The sequence below is a fragment of the Barbatula barbatula genome (genome assembly GCF_947034865.1).
Source record: "Barbatula barbatula genome assembly, chromosome: 11".
Taxonomy (NCBI): domain Eukaryota; kingdom Metazoa; phylum Chordata; class Actinopteri; order Cypriniformes; family Nemacheilidae; genus Barbatula; species Barbatula barbatula.
The window spans coordinates 24018823-24036265 of record NC_136774.1 but is presented as its reverse complement, the minus strand read 5'-3'; the positions used below and the strand labels follow the sequence as shown (position 1 = coordinate 24036265).

The 17443-nt window shown below is 41.7% G+C and overlaps 1 protein-coding gene across 1 annotated transcript in view; it reads right to left on the bottom strand.

Annotated features, from left to right (window-relative positions):
* Window positions 1-17443, bottom strand: part of loxhd1b (lipoxygenase homology PLAT domains 1b) — a gene marked incomplete at its 5' end in the record, with an annotated part of 21210 nt that extends 3767 nt beyond the window's left edge. The window contains 35 exons of the mRNA XM_079468172.1: window positions 1080-1207; window positions 1286-1471; window positions 1560-1768; window positions 1853-1979; window positions 2131-2340; window positions 2409-2563; window positions 2636-2798; window positions 3633-3749; window positions 3821-4002; window positions 4079-4243; window positions 4428-4556; window positions 4643-4747; window positions 4825-4970; window positions 5122-5252; window positions 6376-6527; window positions 6622-6937; window positions 7024-7184; window positions 7270-7462; window positions 7537-7733; window positions 7819-7895; window positions 8324-8484; window positions 8579-8733; window positions 8834-8969; window positions 9051-9137; window positions 9213-9373; window positions 9443-9578; window positions 9789-10039; window positions 11374-11497; window positions 11755-11903; window positions 12144-12242; window positions 12338-12522; window positions 12773-12853; window positions 16264-16275; window positions 16475-16589; window positions 17164-17443. Of these exons, the coding sequence (XP_079324298.1) occupies window positions 1080-1207; window positions 1286-1471; window positions 1560-1768; window positions 1853-1979; window positions 2131-2340; window positions 2409-2563; window positions 2636-2798; window positions 3633-3749; window positions 3821-4002; window positions 4079-4243; window positions 4428-4556; window positions 4643-4747; window positions 4825-4970; window positions 5122-5252; window positions 6376-6527; window positions 6622-6937; window positions 7024-7184; window positions 7270-7462; window positions 7537-7733; window positions 7819-7895; window positions 8324-8484; window positions 8579-8733; window positions 8834-8969; window positions 9051-9137; window positions 9213-9373; window positions 9443-9578; window positions 9789-10039; window positions 11374-11497; window positions 11755-11903; window positions 12144-12242; window positions 12338-12522; window positions 12773-12853; window positions 16264-16275; window positions 16475-16589; window positions 17164-17443 (5381 nt within the window). The remainder of the gene's footprint in view (window positions 1-1079; window positions 1208-1285; window positions 1472-1559; window positions 1769-1852; window positions 1980-2130; window positions 2341-2408; window positions 2564-2635; window positions 2799-3632; window positions 3750-3820; window positions 4003-4078; window positions 4244-4427; window positions 4557-4642; window positions 4748-4824; window positions 4971-5121; window positions 5253-6375; window positions 6528-6621; window positions 6938-7023; window positions 7185-7269; window positions 7463-7536; window positions 7734-7818; window positions 7896-8323; window positions 8485-8578; window positions 8734-8833; window positions 8970-9050; window positions 9138-9212; window positions 9374-9442; window positions 9579-9788; window positions 10040-11373; window positions 11498-11754; window positions 11904-12143; window positions 12243-12337; window positions 12523-12772; window positions 12854-16263; window positions 16276-16474; window positions 16590-17163) is intronic.

Here is a 17443-nt window from a genome sequence, read left to right as displayed (position 1 = left end):
CCTTTATAAACAGGAACTCATATGAGGGCATGACCTGCAGAGTGGTACATGGCCAGCAGCTTACTGATGCCTTCCAAGTACGAACAGGGGTGAGACAAGGATGCCTATTGTAATAAAGACATCAATTGCCCAGAAGAGCAATGACATCCAATGGACACCTTGGACACATTTGGATGACCTCGATTTTGCTGATGACCTGGCACTTCTTTCCCACACCCAGCAACAAATGCAGGAGAAGACCAATATCATCGCATCTCATTCAGCAAGCCTTGGACTCATTATACACAAAGGGAAGAACAAGTTCCTCCAAGTCAACAATTGCAACACGGCCCCCATCAGGCTAGAAGGAGAAGCACTAGAGGAAGTGGAAAGCTTCACCTATCTTGGCAGCGTAGTCGACAAGTTGGGAGGGACAGAGGCGGATGTGAAGGTGCGGATTGGAAAGGCAAGGGCAGCTTTCCACCAGCTGAAGAAAGTCTGATCTGAGTTGCCTAGGAACACCAAGATCAGGATCTTTAACTCCACGATAAAGTCTGTTCTACTGACAACAGTCACTACCATGAAGAAAATCCAGTCCTTTATGAACACCTGTCTCAGACGAATCCTAATGGTACGCTGGCCGAACAGTATCAGTAACCTGGAGCTGTGGCAGCGAACAGGACAGCAGCCTTTTGAGGAAGAGATCTTCCAAAGACGCTGGAGATGGGTCGGCCATAAATGCTTAATTATAAATGCTTAATAAATTTATTTATTCATCATTTATTTGACTGGAAAGCAGATTGATTATTATCTTGATGTTGTTTGTAATATAGTCTGGACACCGTAGGGTGTTGTGTTGTTTTTCTTATACCTGCTCACTATCTGGCAGACATTTCATTAGAATCCATTTTTATTCATGCAGTTATAACTGCTTTATAATGCCTTTGTCAACTACTTATTAATTCTTATTGAACATATTCATAAATGCTTTATAAAGGATACATTAATCTAAAGTGTTACCAAAATTCTAAATGTATATAAAGAAAAACGTCAGTATAATGCTCTAAAGTGAATGATGATGGGTGATGGTGAAGTGGTACCTGTCCTCATTTTTTGAGAGAAGCATCTCCTCGCTGCTCCCGTTGGCTCCGAACACAGTTATAAAGATGTTGGTGTCAGTACCTGCGTTCTGAGTGTCGCCTGTGACCACGGTCACTTCATAAATCACCTGAGAAAAAGAGATGATAGTGGTCGGTCAGCGCACCTCAGAGCTTCAGGTGCAGTGAGACGGCTAAAGCGTTCACACCTTTCGTATGATACCGATGGTGGTAGCGTCGAGGATGTTGAAGACTCGTGCCGTCAGACCGTCTCCTCTGTCTTTGGCTAACCAGCACTTACATGTGAAGTTGTACTGAATGCCTTTAGTCGGGACGGCCACAGAAAGTTCGTCAACCAGCCAGCAGCTCTCTGGAGTCGCTCCATTATGACCCAACTGACAAGAGAACAACACATGATGTTCGTCATTTTGTGCCCTTGTGTTTCATACATCGTTTTTATTCTGTTTATGAAAACAGTGTCACCTCGACCCTCTTGATTTCTCCCACATCTAATCCATAACAGATGAAATGTTCCATCCCGCCGGCAGCGAAACATTTCTTGTCCTGGGGCAGATCCAGCCAAAGACGCTCAGTCTCCAGCTCCTTGAGTCCCATGATGATGACGTAAACACGACTGGAGGTGCTGGCGTCCCGATCATCTCCTGTGGACACTGTGAAGTGGTATGGTATCACTGCACAAAACACACACCGGACAAAACATTACGAGGATGAACAGATCAGGACATCACATCTCAAGAGTCAAAATGTGAACGTACTGGGACCCTCGTCCACGACTACAGCTTTCTTCTTTTTCTTTTTTTTGTTCATGTTTCCGTCCAGACCGGCTTTAGAGTTCTGTGTGGTCTTCTTCACGTTGTTTGGGTTTCTGTCACCTTCATATCCCTAAATGATTACAGGACATGATTATAAATGACGGACATTCACTTTAAATGTTTTTGTCATTTTGTATGAAACAGAATTTCAGTTCAACACAGAAAACTTTTTTTGTAAAAACAGAAAAGTACGGGTTGGTGAAAAAATTTAAAAGTGTCACCTTGACAAAGAAGTTTCTCTCGATCCGCTTGTCCTCTTTCTTTTTGGAGAGCCAGCGTTCACACAGGAACATATAAACCTCCTCCGTCTCCACGTCCACCACCTCCACCTGATCCAGATACCAGTCTGCTCCCGGCCCCGAGTTATCATGACGGATTCTGATCTTAAATACCTGACCGAGATCCACCGCCTCAATGCTGAATTTATCAACCTACACAGAAGACATCATACAATACCCAAAACATGATGATGAAATACACGTGAGGATGTCAGATTTACCGCTCCTCTCTCAAACTTGTTGCTGCTGCTCTCAGATTTTCTGAGTTTGCGTTCGCCGGTGTCTCCCAGGTCTCCATAGATGGTGAGAAACACGTTGGCATCAGTTCCCGCTCCGTACATATCACCCGTCCTGACAGACACCTTATACGTGTGAGCTGAAGAGATCCAGCGTTACTCATCTCTACAGTAAATAATGATGATGTCATCATGAATGAGACGAGACTCACTCTCCAGAGCGTCCTCCACCTCAATCTCACTGTGTTTCAGTGTTCCGTCTCGCTGGAGTTTCTCAGTGATGATGTCAGAGGGCACCAGCTCTCGAACCGTCTCACCGTCATCTTCAGACCTCGCCAGCCAGCACTCGCACGGGAAGATGGTGGTCTCTGAACCCTTATTCACAACATTCAAACATTACTAACACTAGGGGTGTGTCATTTTGAAAGAAAATGCCATGTGTGATAGCATCCTACATTTACAATTATGCATTTGGTCCAAAGCTAAAATTGCTTGAAATAGTTTGAAAAGATATTGAAAGAATGATATAACCAATAGGGCTGCACGATATAACAGAAAATGTGATATGCGATAATTTAATAACTAATGCGATGTGCAATAGAGTAATGGTTTAAGTTTGTTAATATATTCTACATGTAAAGCCACAATATGATCATTTGGATCGCTAGATGGCGCACTTTGGAAACAACAACAAATGGTGAAGCTAAATGACGTTATGTAGGGGAGGGGAATTATTGGACATGTGGTTTTCACAATCCAGAGGTGTATGGAGATCACCCGTCATGTTCACGGATGAGGTAATGAATGAATTATATTTGATGTCATCGTAATGAATTATCTTGAAAGAAATGTGGAATGTAATGTATGTTAACCCGTGAGAATGATATTGGACTTCTTTCAGTTGATTTGGTAGCGTAATGCTAAACAGTTGTACATGTTTAAAACAGTCATTGTTTAAAAAGTAAACGTCTCTGCTTTCTGCATCAACCTACAACTTATAGACTATAGACCCTTCCGCAAGAAGTTTTTGTATCTCACATATATAATTTAAACTTTAAGATATTCATGTAACGTTTGGTTAAAATGTTTTCTTTTTGTTGTGAAGTATAGTGAAACAGGAAGTTATTTTGAATCAGCTTTGGATCAGTTTTGTTTACATCATCCAAAGTGGTCTATACACAACTTTCACTTGTGTTTTCGATTTCTGACCTTTCCTTTTCTTAAAAGTCGTCTTATTTCCACTCTGTCGAGATGCCAGCCGGGGTTCGTCCCTTTGTTATCGTGTCCGATTCGAATCTTCTCCAAGACGTCACCTACATCTTCCAGCTCCAAAGAAACACAACAGTCAGAGGGGAGAGCTCAGCGTCATCTCCTGAATGATGCTTCTGGACTCTCACCTCCACGATGAACATGTCCTCCGCTTCTCGTTCAAAGTACATGCGGCGTTCTCTCTTGTTGACGCACAGATACTTCTGTTGAGTACACAGACCCTTCTCACCGTACAGAACGATGAAGACGTCTGCGTCCGTCCCCGCCGCAAACACGTCGCTGGTGAATGTGGTTATCTCGTACGGAACAACTGAGAAATAAGAGAGATGTGTACAGATCAACACATATGAGAGAGAGATGTCAGGCGAGCGGTTTCTGTCTCTTACACGGGGTGTAAAGTTCAGTCTGCAGGTCTGCGGGATACAGATCTCGGACGATCGCGCCATCATCTTCTCCAGAGTCCAGCCAGCGGCCGCACGGAAAGCGAAGCCTCTGTCCTAGTGAAGGAGCGTCGATTTCCACCCAGTCCAGAAACCAGCCGGATGATCCACCTGTACACACACGATCATCACTTCACAAGTCATGAAGATGTGTATTTATTTCTGATCTACAGCTGAACACCAGCCAGGACACTCGACACCTCACGCCTCACTGACCGCTAGCAGCTTTCAGAGGCGCTCGACTGAATCCTGTCAAAACAAAACTTCTTCAGTTCCACCTGTCAATCACACACACCTGCGTTATCATGTCCGATTCTCAGTTTCTGAAGATCTCCCAGATCCACAGCCTCCACTGTGAACTCATCGATCATTCCCCTCTCAAACTTATTCTTGTGAGTTTTCGAAGCTTTGAGGTTGATGATTCCTGTGGAGATGAAAAGGAGTGTGAAGAAGAGCACACGCGTGTGTGTTTCAGTCATCTCAGACGTGTGTGTGTGTGTGTGTGTTCACCCGTGTCATCGTTCTCCCCGTACAGAATGGCAAAGACATTGGCGTCAGTTCCGGCGTGTTTTTTATCTCCTGTCTTGATCCTCAGTGTGTATGTTGTCGACATGGCTAGAGATCAGAAACCATCATTCATAAATCATAGAAAGATGTGTTTTTGTGTGTTTGCTGGACTCTTCATCACTCACCCTTCTGCTCCAAACCCAGTGTGGCTCCTGACTCCTCGTCGTCTTCATCCTTCCTCATGAAAGCCTCATCCACAGGAACCAGCTCACGGGCGATCTGACCGTCGTCTTCATCAACCGCCAGCCAGCGGTTACAGGGAAAATAATACCTGCACAGACACAAACCCTCACAGCAATCTGACAGACCTCACAGATCCAAACACACACAGATCATCACAGATTTCAGAAGTGTACATAGACAGACATGGACGGACAGACAGACGGATCAGTATGAAGAGAATTTGGTGTTAGTAAACTGACGTGGTGTCTTCTTTAGTGTCCAGGATTTCCACTCGGTCCAGGTACCAGGACTGCTGACATCTGTTGTCATGACGAATCCTCAGTTTCTTCAGAGGTCCCAGTTCCACAGCAGTGATGGTGAAAATATCCTCCTGTTATTTAGAAGAATCGATTAAGCCTTACATCAAGGCCTGAACCCGGCCCTGCCCAACAAGGTTATCAGAATTATTTTTTCCCATTACCCAGCCTATATACCACTGTTGCAGCCATTCAAATTTTTAATGGTTTTGTTTAGTTTTTTAATGGCAAAGTAGTTACTTATTATTATACCATGGTCTGTTTGAATACTGGATTCTGATTGGCTGGAGGGTGTGCATTAAAACCCTTTAACACACTGGGAGCTCCAGTCAGTTTGATTTCATTGAAAATTAACGAATAATAACCGGTCAGCGGTTTGATCTAAAGCTACACTGTAAACATCAACAGCTTTAACTTGGTTTATGACCATGATATAAACGGGATAATCCACAGCTAGCTGTACAATAAAGGATTTTAACCGTATTCGCGTCGGGTGGTTCTTGGCCTCCACGTCGTGCATTAAAACCCTTTAACGCACGGCTAACTGTGGATTAAACCTTACTTAATTTCCTTTATTATGTTGATTTAGCCGTTTTTTTTTGGGAGAATTTATTTGTTTGGTAACTTCTATTTTGTAAAGAGTTGACCAACCGATGGTGAGTTGACTATGTTTGACACATTTAGTCTATCATATCAACACTTGGCTTGCCTGCAGTCAAATCCAAAGATTTTCACAATTAAATGTCAGTTTAAACATTTATTATCACCACAACATATAAAAGGGAACTTTTTTAATAATGAACTTTTTTTAAAACTTTTTTCTAAAAATGCTCTGCTGCTTGCAATGGCGAACAACGTCCTGAAAACAAAGGAAAATGTGTATAATCCAAACAATTTAACGTGCAGATTGTCGCCTTACACTTAGTTAAGATAATGGATTTACACGAGACATTACAGACATCAGTCTGTAGCGAGATGACCACGGTTCATACTGATGGACCCGCAGCCTTTACATCACTTAATATTGTGATGACAGGTGGTTTTAGTTTGATTTTGTTTAGCAGATGAGCTGAAGGTGTGTGATTAGAATGAGTGTGCAGGTTTGTGTGTTGAATCATGCATGAGTTTCACATGAAGAGAGGAGTAAGACAACACCACAGTGATATCACACAAGCCGTCAGATCACATGACACTCACTCGTCCACGCTCAAATTTATTCAGATGATTGGACTTCTTCAGCGGTCGTTCACCCGTGTCTCCGTTCTCACCGTAGATGTTAATGAAGACATTGGCATCTGTGCCGGCCCCCATCATGTCTCCAGTGAAGACGCTCACTTCATACGTGATCTCTATAGACAGAATGATTCAATCGTGTTAACACTTGGGTCAGGTGAGGCACAGTATCTACATGCATTCACATGACATGATTGACAGGTTCCGTACCCTCCAGCTCTTCGTTGTCCTCCGGCAGAAGTTCCACCACCATCTCTTTGTCCTCCTCATCAGAAGCCAGCCAGCGATCGCAGGGGAACACGTACGTCAACACCACCTCCCTCATCTCCTCCTCACCGCCCTCGTCTTCATCTTCCTCTTTTTTCTTCTTCTTCTTTTTCTTCTTGTCTTCCTTCTTCTCTTTAGGAACCATGGCCATGATCAGACGCTTAATCTCTGCCCGGTCCAGGTACCAGCCGGAACCGATGCCCGTGTCGTCGTGACTGATACGAATCTTAAAGATCTTCCCCACGTCTTTCGCTTCGATCTGATGCCGTGAGACCATCGATCAGGAATCAGTGAGGTGTGTGAAACACTGCGTGTGCATGAGATTGTGTCAAACGATGGCGTTACCTTGAAAATGTCTGTTGTACCTCTTTCGAAGTTGTTGGACCTGCTGCCCAGAGTGAGAACTTCGGTCTTTCCTTGATCTCCATATATCTGGATGAAAACATTGGCGTTGGTGCCACCGGCCCAGACGTCTCCCGTCACAAGCGTAATCTCATAGTTAATCACTGGAGGACGACACGGATGACGATACAGACAACATATGAATTAAACCCAACACACACAGCAGTGACGTGACAGAAAAGTCCTCACGTTGTTCGACATCCAGTATTTCACTGGGATAGATGTCCACTTCTGTTTTGCCATCGGCCTCGTCTCTGCACAGCCAGCGGTGACTGGGGAACATGTAATGTCTGCCGTGATTGGGCACCATAATTTGAACGCTGTCCAGAAACCAGCCGGCACGCATCCCCTCGTTGGTGTGACCGATCATGAGGCGACTGATCTGGAAAACACAAAGAACTCTCTGTAGAGTTTCACACACGTCACTTCACGAAACGCAGCGGGCGCTACACGCACCTGGCCGATATCCCAGGTGTCCACGCTGAAAATATCAACACGTCCTGTCTCAAAGTAATTGCGCAGGTTGTTGTCAGAAACGGCCAGCATCATTCTGCTGGTGTCTCCTCTCTCGCCGTATAACTTCACAAAGACTTTAGAATCTGAACTGCCTCCGCTGACGTTCCCTGTCTTTACAGCGATGTGATAGCTGACGTCTGAAAAAAAACGGCTTTTTCTCTCTCACTGTATGATTTGATGTGATGTTGTTTTTAACAATGGGAAGTGTTAGCAGACGCTCACTGTATAATCTTTGGCCGTCGGCGAATGGTACCAACTCACGAACAATCTGTCCGTCATCTTCATTACGATCAAACCATCTGTACAGATGAAGAACAGCAGAAGTGAGGAGATTGCATACTCGAACGTGCTTTTTATATCTCATTCGCTGCAAAAAATTACTTTCTTTTCTTGTTTTCCAATTACAAATGTCTACAAATTTCCTGAATCAAGATGCATTTTCTTGATGACCAAAATGACCTTAGAAAATAAGTCTTGTTAATATTTCATATTTATATTTTTTTATTATATTTATATTTCAGTGAATTTGTGCTTAAAACAAGCAAATAATCTGCCAATGGGTAAGACATTTCAAATTCACAGAAATTTCATTTTATTTGGTCTAAAAACAAGAAAATGCATATTGATTCAAGAATTTTTTGACACTGGAAAACAAGACAAAAATACTAAGTAAGAAAGTCATTTTCTGCAGTGTTCCATCATACATGTTGTGTGTTATGACAGTGACCTGTTACAGGGGAATTCTACAGCCTGTGACTCGGCCTGTCCCTCCTCTCTGATGACCACTTTATCCAGAAACCAACCACAGCCTCCACCTCTGCCGTCATGACCGATCCGGACCCGCCGCACCGTACCGATGGACACGGCCTCCACGACGAACTCATCCGCCTGATGAGAGAGAGAGAGAGAGAGAGAGAGAGGATGATGAGAGTGTGACACACACACACATCACAGGTCACATCTGCACACAAGCTCTACTAACGTTTCCTTTCTCAAACTTGTTAATGTTGTTTTTGCAGTTGATCAAAGTGCGGTCGCCCGTGTCTCCGTTGTCACCGATCAGACAAACAAAAACGGAGGCATCCGTCCCGCTGCCGCCTACAGTCCCCGTGTAGACTGTGACACGGTACTTTATGACTGAAACATAAAACGACAACACAATGACACTTGACATGAATAAAGATGACGAGATGATGTCTGGCAAAGCATCTAAACCCAAGTGTTGAAGTGTTCGTACGTGGAAGAGGTTCAAGAACGCTGTCTCCCGTCGCCGGCAGCTCTCGCACAACCTCATTATCGTCTTCGTTTGTGTCCAGCCAGCGCTCGCAGGGGAATTTATACCTCTCTTTTGCTAATGTCTTCATGAGGGATATCTTCAGAGAGAAAGGAAATCAAATCCTTTAGTACATTGACACATCTGATGCTGTGAAATGATCCTCATACGATTGTCTCACTCGACTTAAATGCCAGCCAGCGAAGGGATTCCTCTTCTCGTGCCAAATCCTGAGTTTGGTCAGCTTCCCGATATCTGGCAATTCAATCTGTGATACACACCGTGTGTGTTAGAAACAAACCGACGGAAGAATGAGTGAATGCGATGTGATGGGAGATTTTACCATGAATTTATCCAGCTGACCCTGCTCAAAGTTATCGGTTTTGTTGTCCAGTCTCATCTCGTCCGACTTTCCCTTTTCTCCATAAATCTGCAGTAAGATAGAAGCGTCCGTTCCCGCTCCGGCCAGTTCTGATGTCCATATCCAGAGAGACCAGGGGTGTTCTGCGGAGCGTCTCACGTTCATTCAACAGCCTGGACAACTACACACAGTCTCAGAAATCACATACTCACTCTTCTGTCTCTTCTGTCTCAGAGAAACCATTTCATACAACTCCCTCTCGATCAATCCATCGCCTTCATTCTCATCCAACCATTTAGAACAGGGAAACGTCTGCTCGATTCCAGTGAACGGACAATAGATCACCACCTGACACAAAACACAAATACACATAACACAACACACAGCGGAAACATCCTTCATGAGCTAAACAAATCTAAAATAAACACTAATCATGTGTACACTTACCAGAAACTCTTATTAGAATGATAAATAAATGTAATGAGATTCATGTTTCAGATCTAAAATGATTCACATTTGAGATATTTTATATAACATCCTGAGAGATGATGACCAGACCTTCTCACAGTACCAGCCTGGACTGACCCCTCCGTTATCATGACCGATAGTGACCCGACTGAGAGGGCTGAGCAGAGCCGCGATCTCTACGTTAAAGATGTCCGTGAGACCTCGCTCAAACTTTCCTCCTTCCAGAAAGATCTTGCCGCTGTTCTTCATCCCTTTGGATCCGTGCATGATCATTTGGATTTTGGAGTTGGTTCCCGCACCTCTGTTCATTCCGGTCACCACCTGAACGTTATACACGATACCTGCAAAACAACACGAGCTCTGATTCCAGACTGTGGTTTTCATCAAGTCATTAAACACAAAAATGTGATATCTGTGCTCATCTATTTCAAAATGTTTTTGTTCTGTCATTCATATATACATGTATATAGACCCAAATGAAAGTGAAACTCCACCCAAAACCCCCACCTTCAGATTTAGGGCTGCAGGATTAATCGTATTCTAATGGTGATAATGGTTTATTTCCCACAATTCACTGAGCATAATCGTTGTGATAATCATGTTTTAAAAGCAAGCACAAAACCAGCTCAGAAAATAAAGAAAACAAAGCTCGTCTCTTCTAAACTGACACTTTACAGGAAATAAAAAACATAAAAAAAGCTTTTCACTGCATTTCTACTATTTTAATACTTTTTTGCAAAACCCACAAACAAACACGATGGGTGATCGATAGTAATGATTTATAAAAACACAAGAAATCAAAAGTGGAGAAGCAAGGTTTCTTTCTGAAGGTCACAAGATGTTTAGATGATTGATGACATGAATCCTCTTTAATAAGATAGAGATAATGTTCAGCAGCCGGTTGTTATGATCAGGACGTGAAGCGGAGGGTCTTGTGTCTCACTGAAGGGGTTTATTTCATGATAACAGACGGCTGCTTGAACATTATCCCTCTTATTACACGACTACTGGACACATGAGATCAAACTGGACATGAAATGTGAATTTAAAATATTTTATTAGCTCATTTTTACTGAATGCAGAACTTCTGTGAGGAAAAGACGTTTAGTTTTAAAGTGAGAAACAGCGTTCAAACGTCACGAACAGGCAAATTGGTTTAATCGTTTGTAAATATAATGTCATATATGTTATTAAAAGACATATTTATAATTAATTGTTGTGAAATATTAAACTGCGGCTCTCAAATTGATTTGCAGCATCCAGGTCACAGGTCACAGGTTATTAGTTTTGAGCGGAATAACAACCCTTGGAATGTCACAACGGGCCAATCAGAATCAAGCAGCTGTGTAATAATGGTGATGATCATTTTACCCATGAGCGCTCAGATTGGTTCAAACCTGTATGAATGTCTTTGATCTGCTGAACACACAGGAAGATATCTGGAAGGTTGTCAAATCTCTCCCCAAAGTATTGATTTTCCCTACTATGGCAGTAAATGGTGGATGTGATTTGACATACTTCCAAATCTTATGGTGAGTAAATGATGACAGAATTACATTTGTTGTGTGAACTATCCCTTTACACTTTAAGACTCACTAAAGTGTGTCGACTCGTGTGACAGTATTCAACATTAAAGGGCTTTGAGCGGATGTGACACTGAATGTGAAGAGTTTACCGGTGGGTTGACTCCCTCCAACCAGCACATCTCTCTGAATTTTCCCATCATCCTCATCGATGGCGAGCCAGCGGTTGATGGGGAACTCATAGATGCTCTTGTTGCCCAGATCGTCCACTATAACCTGAAACGAGAGCGCAGCGTCTGTGGCGTGTCCGTGAGATCTGTGTGTGTATATCTGTAGGTCGTGGCTCTCATCGGAAGGAAAATCAATCCGCTGGAGTAACGTGGTGTTTTCTTACAGCGTGGATAAAGTGACTACAGCGAGTGTGACCTCATACTTCAGTACGCTGCGATAACCATGGCAAACGATGACACACGCACACCCGACCCAAATCCCTCTGTGTCTGTATTACATTCTAAAGAATCCGGAGGTTTTACCTTTTCTACAAACCAGCCAGCTGAAGAGCCTTTGTTATTGTGGCCGATGGTTATTTTCCTCACTCGGCCCAGATTAGGAGCCTCGATGGTGAACTTGTCTTCTGTTCCTCTCTCAAAGTTGTTCTTATCATTGTCCAGCCTTTTTTCTCCTTTAAGAAAGACAAACATCAGATCAGTTCATATCAAACGCCGACGGTCAATAAAACAAAGGTGATGTCCTGTAAGGACAGTCCGGTCTATCACAGCGACACTGTAAATGTGGTGTCATGTTATGTGTTTCACTGAGGACACGTCTGGGATCAGTGTACACTCCTGTTTTACTTGTATAATCTCTTTTATTCTTATTATGACACTTTCATATTGTGTTTCCGCTGCTGAATGTGACAGACCTGTATCACCGCTCTCCCCAAAAATATTAAGGAAGACGTCCGCATCTGTTCCACTGCCTTTAACGTCAGCCGTGAAAACACTCACAATATATTTATTATCTGCGACAACAACAAAAAAACACACACGATACAAATCTAAACGCAGAGCAGATGGGCAGATCATTAAAGCAGCAGCCAATCAGATTTCAGCTCACATTTGGGCATCTCCATGGGGTCCAGGCTGCCCAGCAGATCCCGAACAAACAGACTGTCACCTTCAGTTCTGCTCAACCAGTTGTTACAAGCAAAGTAAAAGCGTAAATGTGGCCTGTTCATGTCTGTGACCACGACCCGATCCAGAAACCAGCTGGCGTTCAGACCCGTGTTATCATGTTCAATCCTGAAAGAAGAAAAGTGACTGAACAATCAACACCAGCTCTCAAACACTTGCTTTATCAATACCATTAATATTATTTATTCATATAAAGATAATTCATGTACAGGCATAAAATATAAGGTGTAAGCCTTTAAAGCTCTTAAAGAACATAAGATATTCAGACAAAACTCATTTTATTTCAATATTTGTATCATGAAGGATATTTATATTTACGAATGATTTCTCACATGGAAAGTGTGAAAATGTTTCATACCTGATTTTTTTCAAAGGTCCAACACTATGTGTTTTTATCCGGAACACGTCTGTTTTGTTTCTTTCAAATGCTGTTCGATTCCTGTGATATAAATGAATGAAAATAACATGAGTGCAAACACAGAACGAGGAGCGGGATTCTGTTTAAAACTAAAGGTGCTGCTTACGGTGATTTATCCATAAAGCTTTAATATACAGACACACTTTTATAAATGATGAAACCATGAACCTGCTGTACACGTCACCTCTCTATAAACTGCTGCTAACATTCACATTAACCATAAAAGTACAGTAGATACAGTTCATACAGTTTGCAGAAAATACATGATATCCAGCAGACACTATATCATGTATTTGCTGACACACAAATATATTCACATCATCAACGCACAGGACAAGAGAGCGAGAGAGAACAGCCGTCTCTCTTCAGACTCTTCTGTACGTTAACACGATTAAAAAACGTTTTGAAAAGTTTCACGTTCACACTACAGCGTTATCAAAACGATCTGCATTGACATGGATCCGGGAAAACTAATAAAAACGATGTATAATGCATGCCAGACCAGTGGATGGCGCTGTTGCGCTTTTAATACACTTTAGCTGCGTCCGAAATCGCCTACTTCCATACTATATAGAAGGCAAAAACGAGTATGAGTCCCGACTAGTATGTCCGAAACCTCAGAATGCAAAGAACTGTAGGCAAGAAATACCCGGATGATCTACTACTGCCGAAAGTGTGGATCGGATGGACACTTATCTATCCCATGATGCCACGGTGGCTGAGCAATGGTCAAATTTCAAAAGTAAATTTAATAAAGTATAGGTTGTTGTTAGTATGTCAAAGGTCAAAGAGCATACGGGTCACATGATCATAAACTTGGCGGACGCAATGTATTCATACTACTCCCACTCATACAGTGCTATATAGGACGTAGTGTTTTAACTTGTTCAAATTCAGTACGTACTGTCACATTATGCCATTTTAGACGCAGCATTTGTCTGCATGTATGTGTGTTTATAGTAGTGTGCATAGAAATACTATGTCTCCGCTGCTTGTAGTGGTGCAGTAAATCAACTTTGAATGATAATGGATATGTCACGAGGCACAAACATGCAGCATGGAGGCCGCCATTATGGTTTTGGGGAATGCTGGCGCATGCCTTCAGACTGAACGCGTGATACGCATGCGTGTGACGTCATCGCCGCCTTCAGAATTTACACTGAAACAATAATGCCATTTCAAATGCTTAAACTTTGAGACCCTTTTCCAAAAGTTTGCGTTGTCGTGTAAATTCAATTCAATTTTATTTATAAAGCGCTTTTCACAATTTGCATTGTTCCAAAGCAGCTTTACAGGGGAAAAACGAAAAACCCAAGAAAGGGTAAAACACACTACATGGTGTTTTATATAATAAATCCAATTATTCTAGTAAATAATATCTAATGTCAGCATCTCCTGGTGGTTTATTTAGCATATTTGCATTAAGTGAATGCTTGGCTGAAAAGATGTGTCTTTAATCTAGCTTTAAATTGGGCGAGTGTGTCTGATCCTGGAATAATATCAGGAAGGTTATTCCAGAGTTTAGGTGCTACGTATGAGAAAGCTCGACCCCCTTTGGTGGATTTAGTTATTCTAGGTGTTATCAAAAGAGTTTTGTGATCTTAGAGAGCGTGATGGGTTGTAGTATGATAGAAGCTCTGTTAGGTAGGTAGGGGCTAAACCCTTTAAGGCTTTATAAGTGATTAAAAGAACTTTAAAGTCAATACGATACTTAATGTGTGTCCAGTGAAGGGTTGATAACATTGGGGTTATGTGATCATATTTTCTGGACTTGGTTAGATCTCTGGCAGCTGCGTTCTGAACTAACTGTAGTTTGTTTATTGATGATGCAGGACAACCACTAAGTAGAGCATTACAGTAGTCAAGTCTTGAGGTCATAAATGCATGAATAAGCTTCTCTGCATCAGCAACACACAGAATATTTCGTAACTTGGCAACATTTCTTAGGTGGAAAAAGGCTGTTTTTGTGACATTTGAGATGTGATTTCTAAATGACAGGTTGCTGTCTAATATAACGTCTAGATCTTTCACTGTATTTGTTGGAGTAACAGTACATCCTTCAACTTGGCAGTTTATAATCAGAAATATTTGGTTTGCGTGTCTTTGGTCCGATAAGTAATATTTCTGTTTTATTAGAATTTAAAAGAAGGAAATTACAGGTCATCCAATGTTGTACATCTTCAATGCACTCTGCCAATTTGGATAGCTGGGAGGAATCATCTGGTCTTGATGAGATATATAGCTGAGTATCATCTGCATAGCAATGGAAGCTAATTCCATGTTTTTTAATAATGTTTCCGAGGGGAAGCATGTATATGGAGAACAGCACGGGTCCCAGAACCGATCCCTGAGGTAATCCATCATTTACTTGCGTTAGATTGGATGATTCCCCATTTAAATGGACAAATTGATGTCTGTCTGACAAGTAAGATCTAAACCACTGTAGTGCCTGTCCGTCAATACCGGTATAATTGTGTAAGCGATCTAGAAGTATGTTATGGTCTACGGTATCAAACGCAGCACTAAGGTCAAGCAGGACCAGGAGTGAGATGTTACCTTTATCTGATGCTATAAGCAGGTCGTTTGTAATTTTAACGAGTGCAGTTTCAGTGCTATGATGCGGTCTAAAACCTGACTGAAATTTTTTTGAAAGAGCACAACTGAGTACACACTACTTTTCTAGTATTTTAGACAGGTATGGGAGATTTGAAATCGGTCTATAGTTTCCAAGTTCATTTGGATCTAAGTTTGGTTTCTTGATTGAAGAGAAAATGAAAACGAAGAGCCTAAACGCTTGAAACGTTTTGGGTTCTTAGTTGAAAACGGTCACGTGTAAACAGCTTCTCAGAATCACACCGAGTGCATCAGACGTGATGTACAGTACATGAATATTCCAGCCTTTCATCATGAGGACCACATGCACTCATTGAAGTGTGCTGTTGTACATTCAATCTACTTTCTTATGAACTTCCCAGAAATATACTAAAACTACACATAACTACTGGTCTCCTTCCAAATAAACTGTCACTATCAGTAGATAGTTGCAATACAGATGAAAAACTAGTTTAAGTGTGTAGTCAAATAAAAGTATACAAACTAGTTAGAAACTAAAAAGTGTGCCATTGATTCTCTAGTAGTATTGAAATAGTATGCTACTAGTGCCAATACACTTTATTAGTTTATTCAATCTATATAAAGTGTCTTTACAAATCTAATTGAACCTTTCTTCAGTATAAACTAACATGTGTTTGTAAGAGGACGTGTCCATTGGTCCAGAGCTGTCTGTGATTGGTTCTGTAACTCAAGACACACATCATATGAACGTCCCATTGGTCCTTGATGACGGGTTCTAGAATATTATGTGCACGTTCACAATAACAACACAAAACACAACATGAGTTGATCAGAGAGCACAGACACAACACAAATACCTCTTCTCTGTGCTGGAGATTCAGGGAAACAAAGGAGGACATTTCATCAGCAAACATGTGCTTTACACAATCTCACTAAGATGATGGACAATGTGTCCTGATGTGTGGCTATAGCGAGAAATGCATTCATTATTAATCCAGACACTTATAAATCAAGTTACAGGTCAGTGATCACAGTGTCAGGTGCGTTAAGAGAGAAGGATGGACTCACTTGCTGGCGAGATGAAGTTTGGGAGTGATGCCGTAATCTCCGAAGAGTGTGATGAAGACATTAGCATCTGTCCCCGCCCCGCTGACATCTCCTGTGATGGTGACCACCTCATAAACTGTGAAGAACAGGTGACAAACCCGCCGTCATTTCATTTAACACAGAGAGAGAGAGATCTCGTGCATTATTAAACAGGGGAATCCATAGCAGATGATATATGACCAGATCACAGCAGATGTGTTTAAAGTGTGTGTCAAGAGACCTGGAAGAATTTAACTACAGTCTGAATAAGAGTGTGTTTCATTACAATATATATTTTGCTATAAAGAGTATAAATGATTAAGAAACAGTAACTGATCGAAAATAATCTCATAATTATTTTTAATTGACTTTTGTGTCAATGTTGTTTTTCCTTCATTCCCAAGCATGCACACATTACAACCACTTAAATTTGGAATGTGATTCTTTATGTTATTCTCAGTTTGTGACAGTTAAAGGGACAGTTCACCCCATGTCATCATTTACTCGTGTACAAACCTGCATAAATGTCTTTGTTTGGCTTGACACAAGGGAAGATGACAAGTCATTTTCATTTTTGGGCGAACTGTCCCTTTAACATATTAAGGAGCATCTAGAGGATTTTTAGGTTGAAAATGTTTAAAGAGAGATGTTTTGTAAAGAAAGTGTTTTACCTTTTTTCTTGTGGTACTCATCTTCATAGTTCTCCACTTTATCAGGCTCATAGTTTCTCAGCTCGCTCTCATATATCTCCACATAATCCACAGTTTTGGATTTCTTCTTCTTCTTCTTCTTGCCTTTGTCTTTCTTCCCCTCATCATCGCTGTCAACGGTTCCCTTCTTAGACTTCTTCTTCTTCTTTTGAGAGTCATCATCATCTTCCTCTTGTTCTGAATCTTCTTTTTTCTTTTTCTTCTTGCCCTCCTCTTTGGATTTCTTGTCCTTTGAACCCAT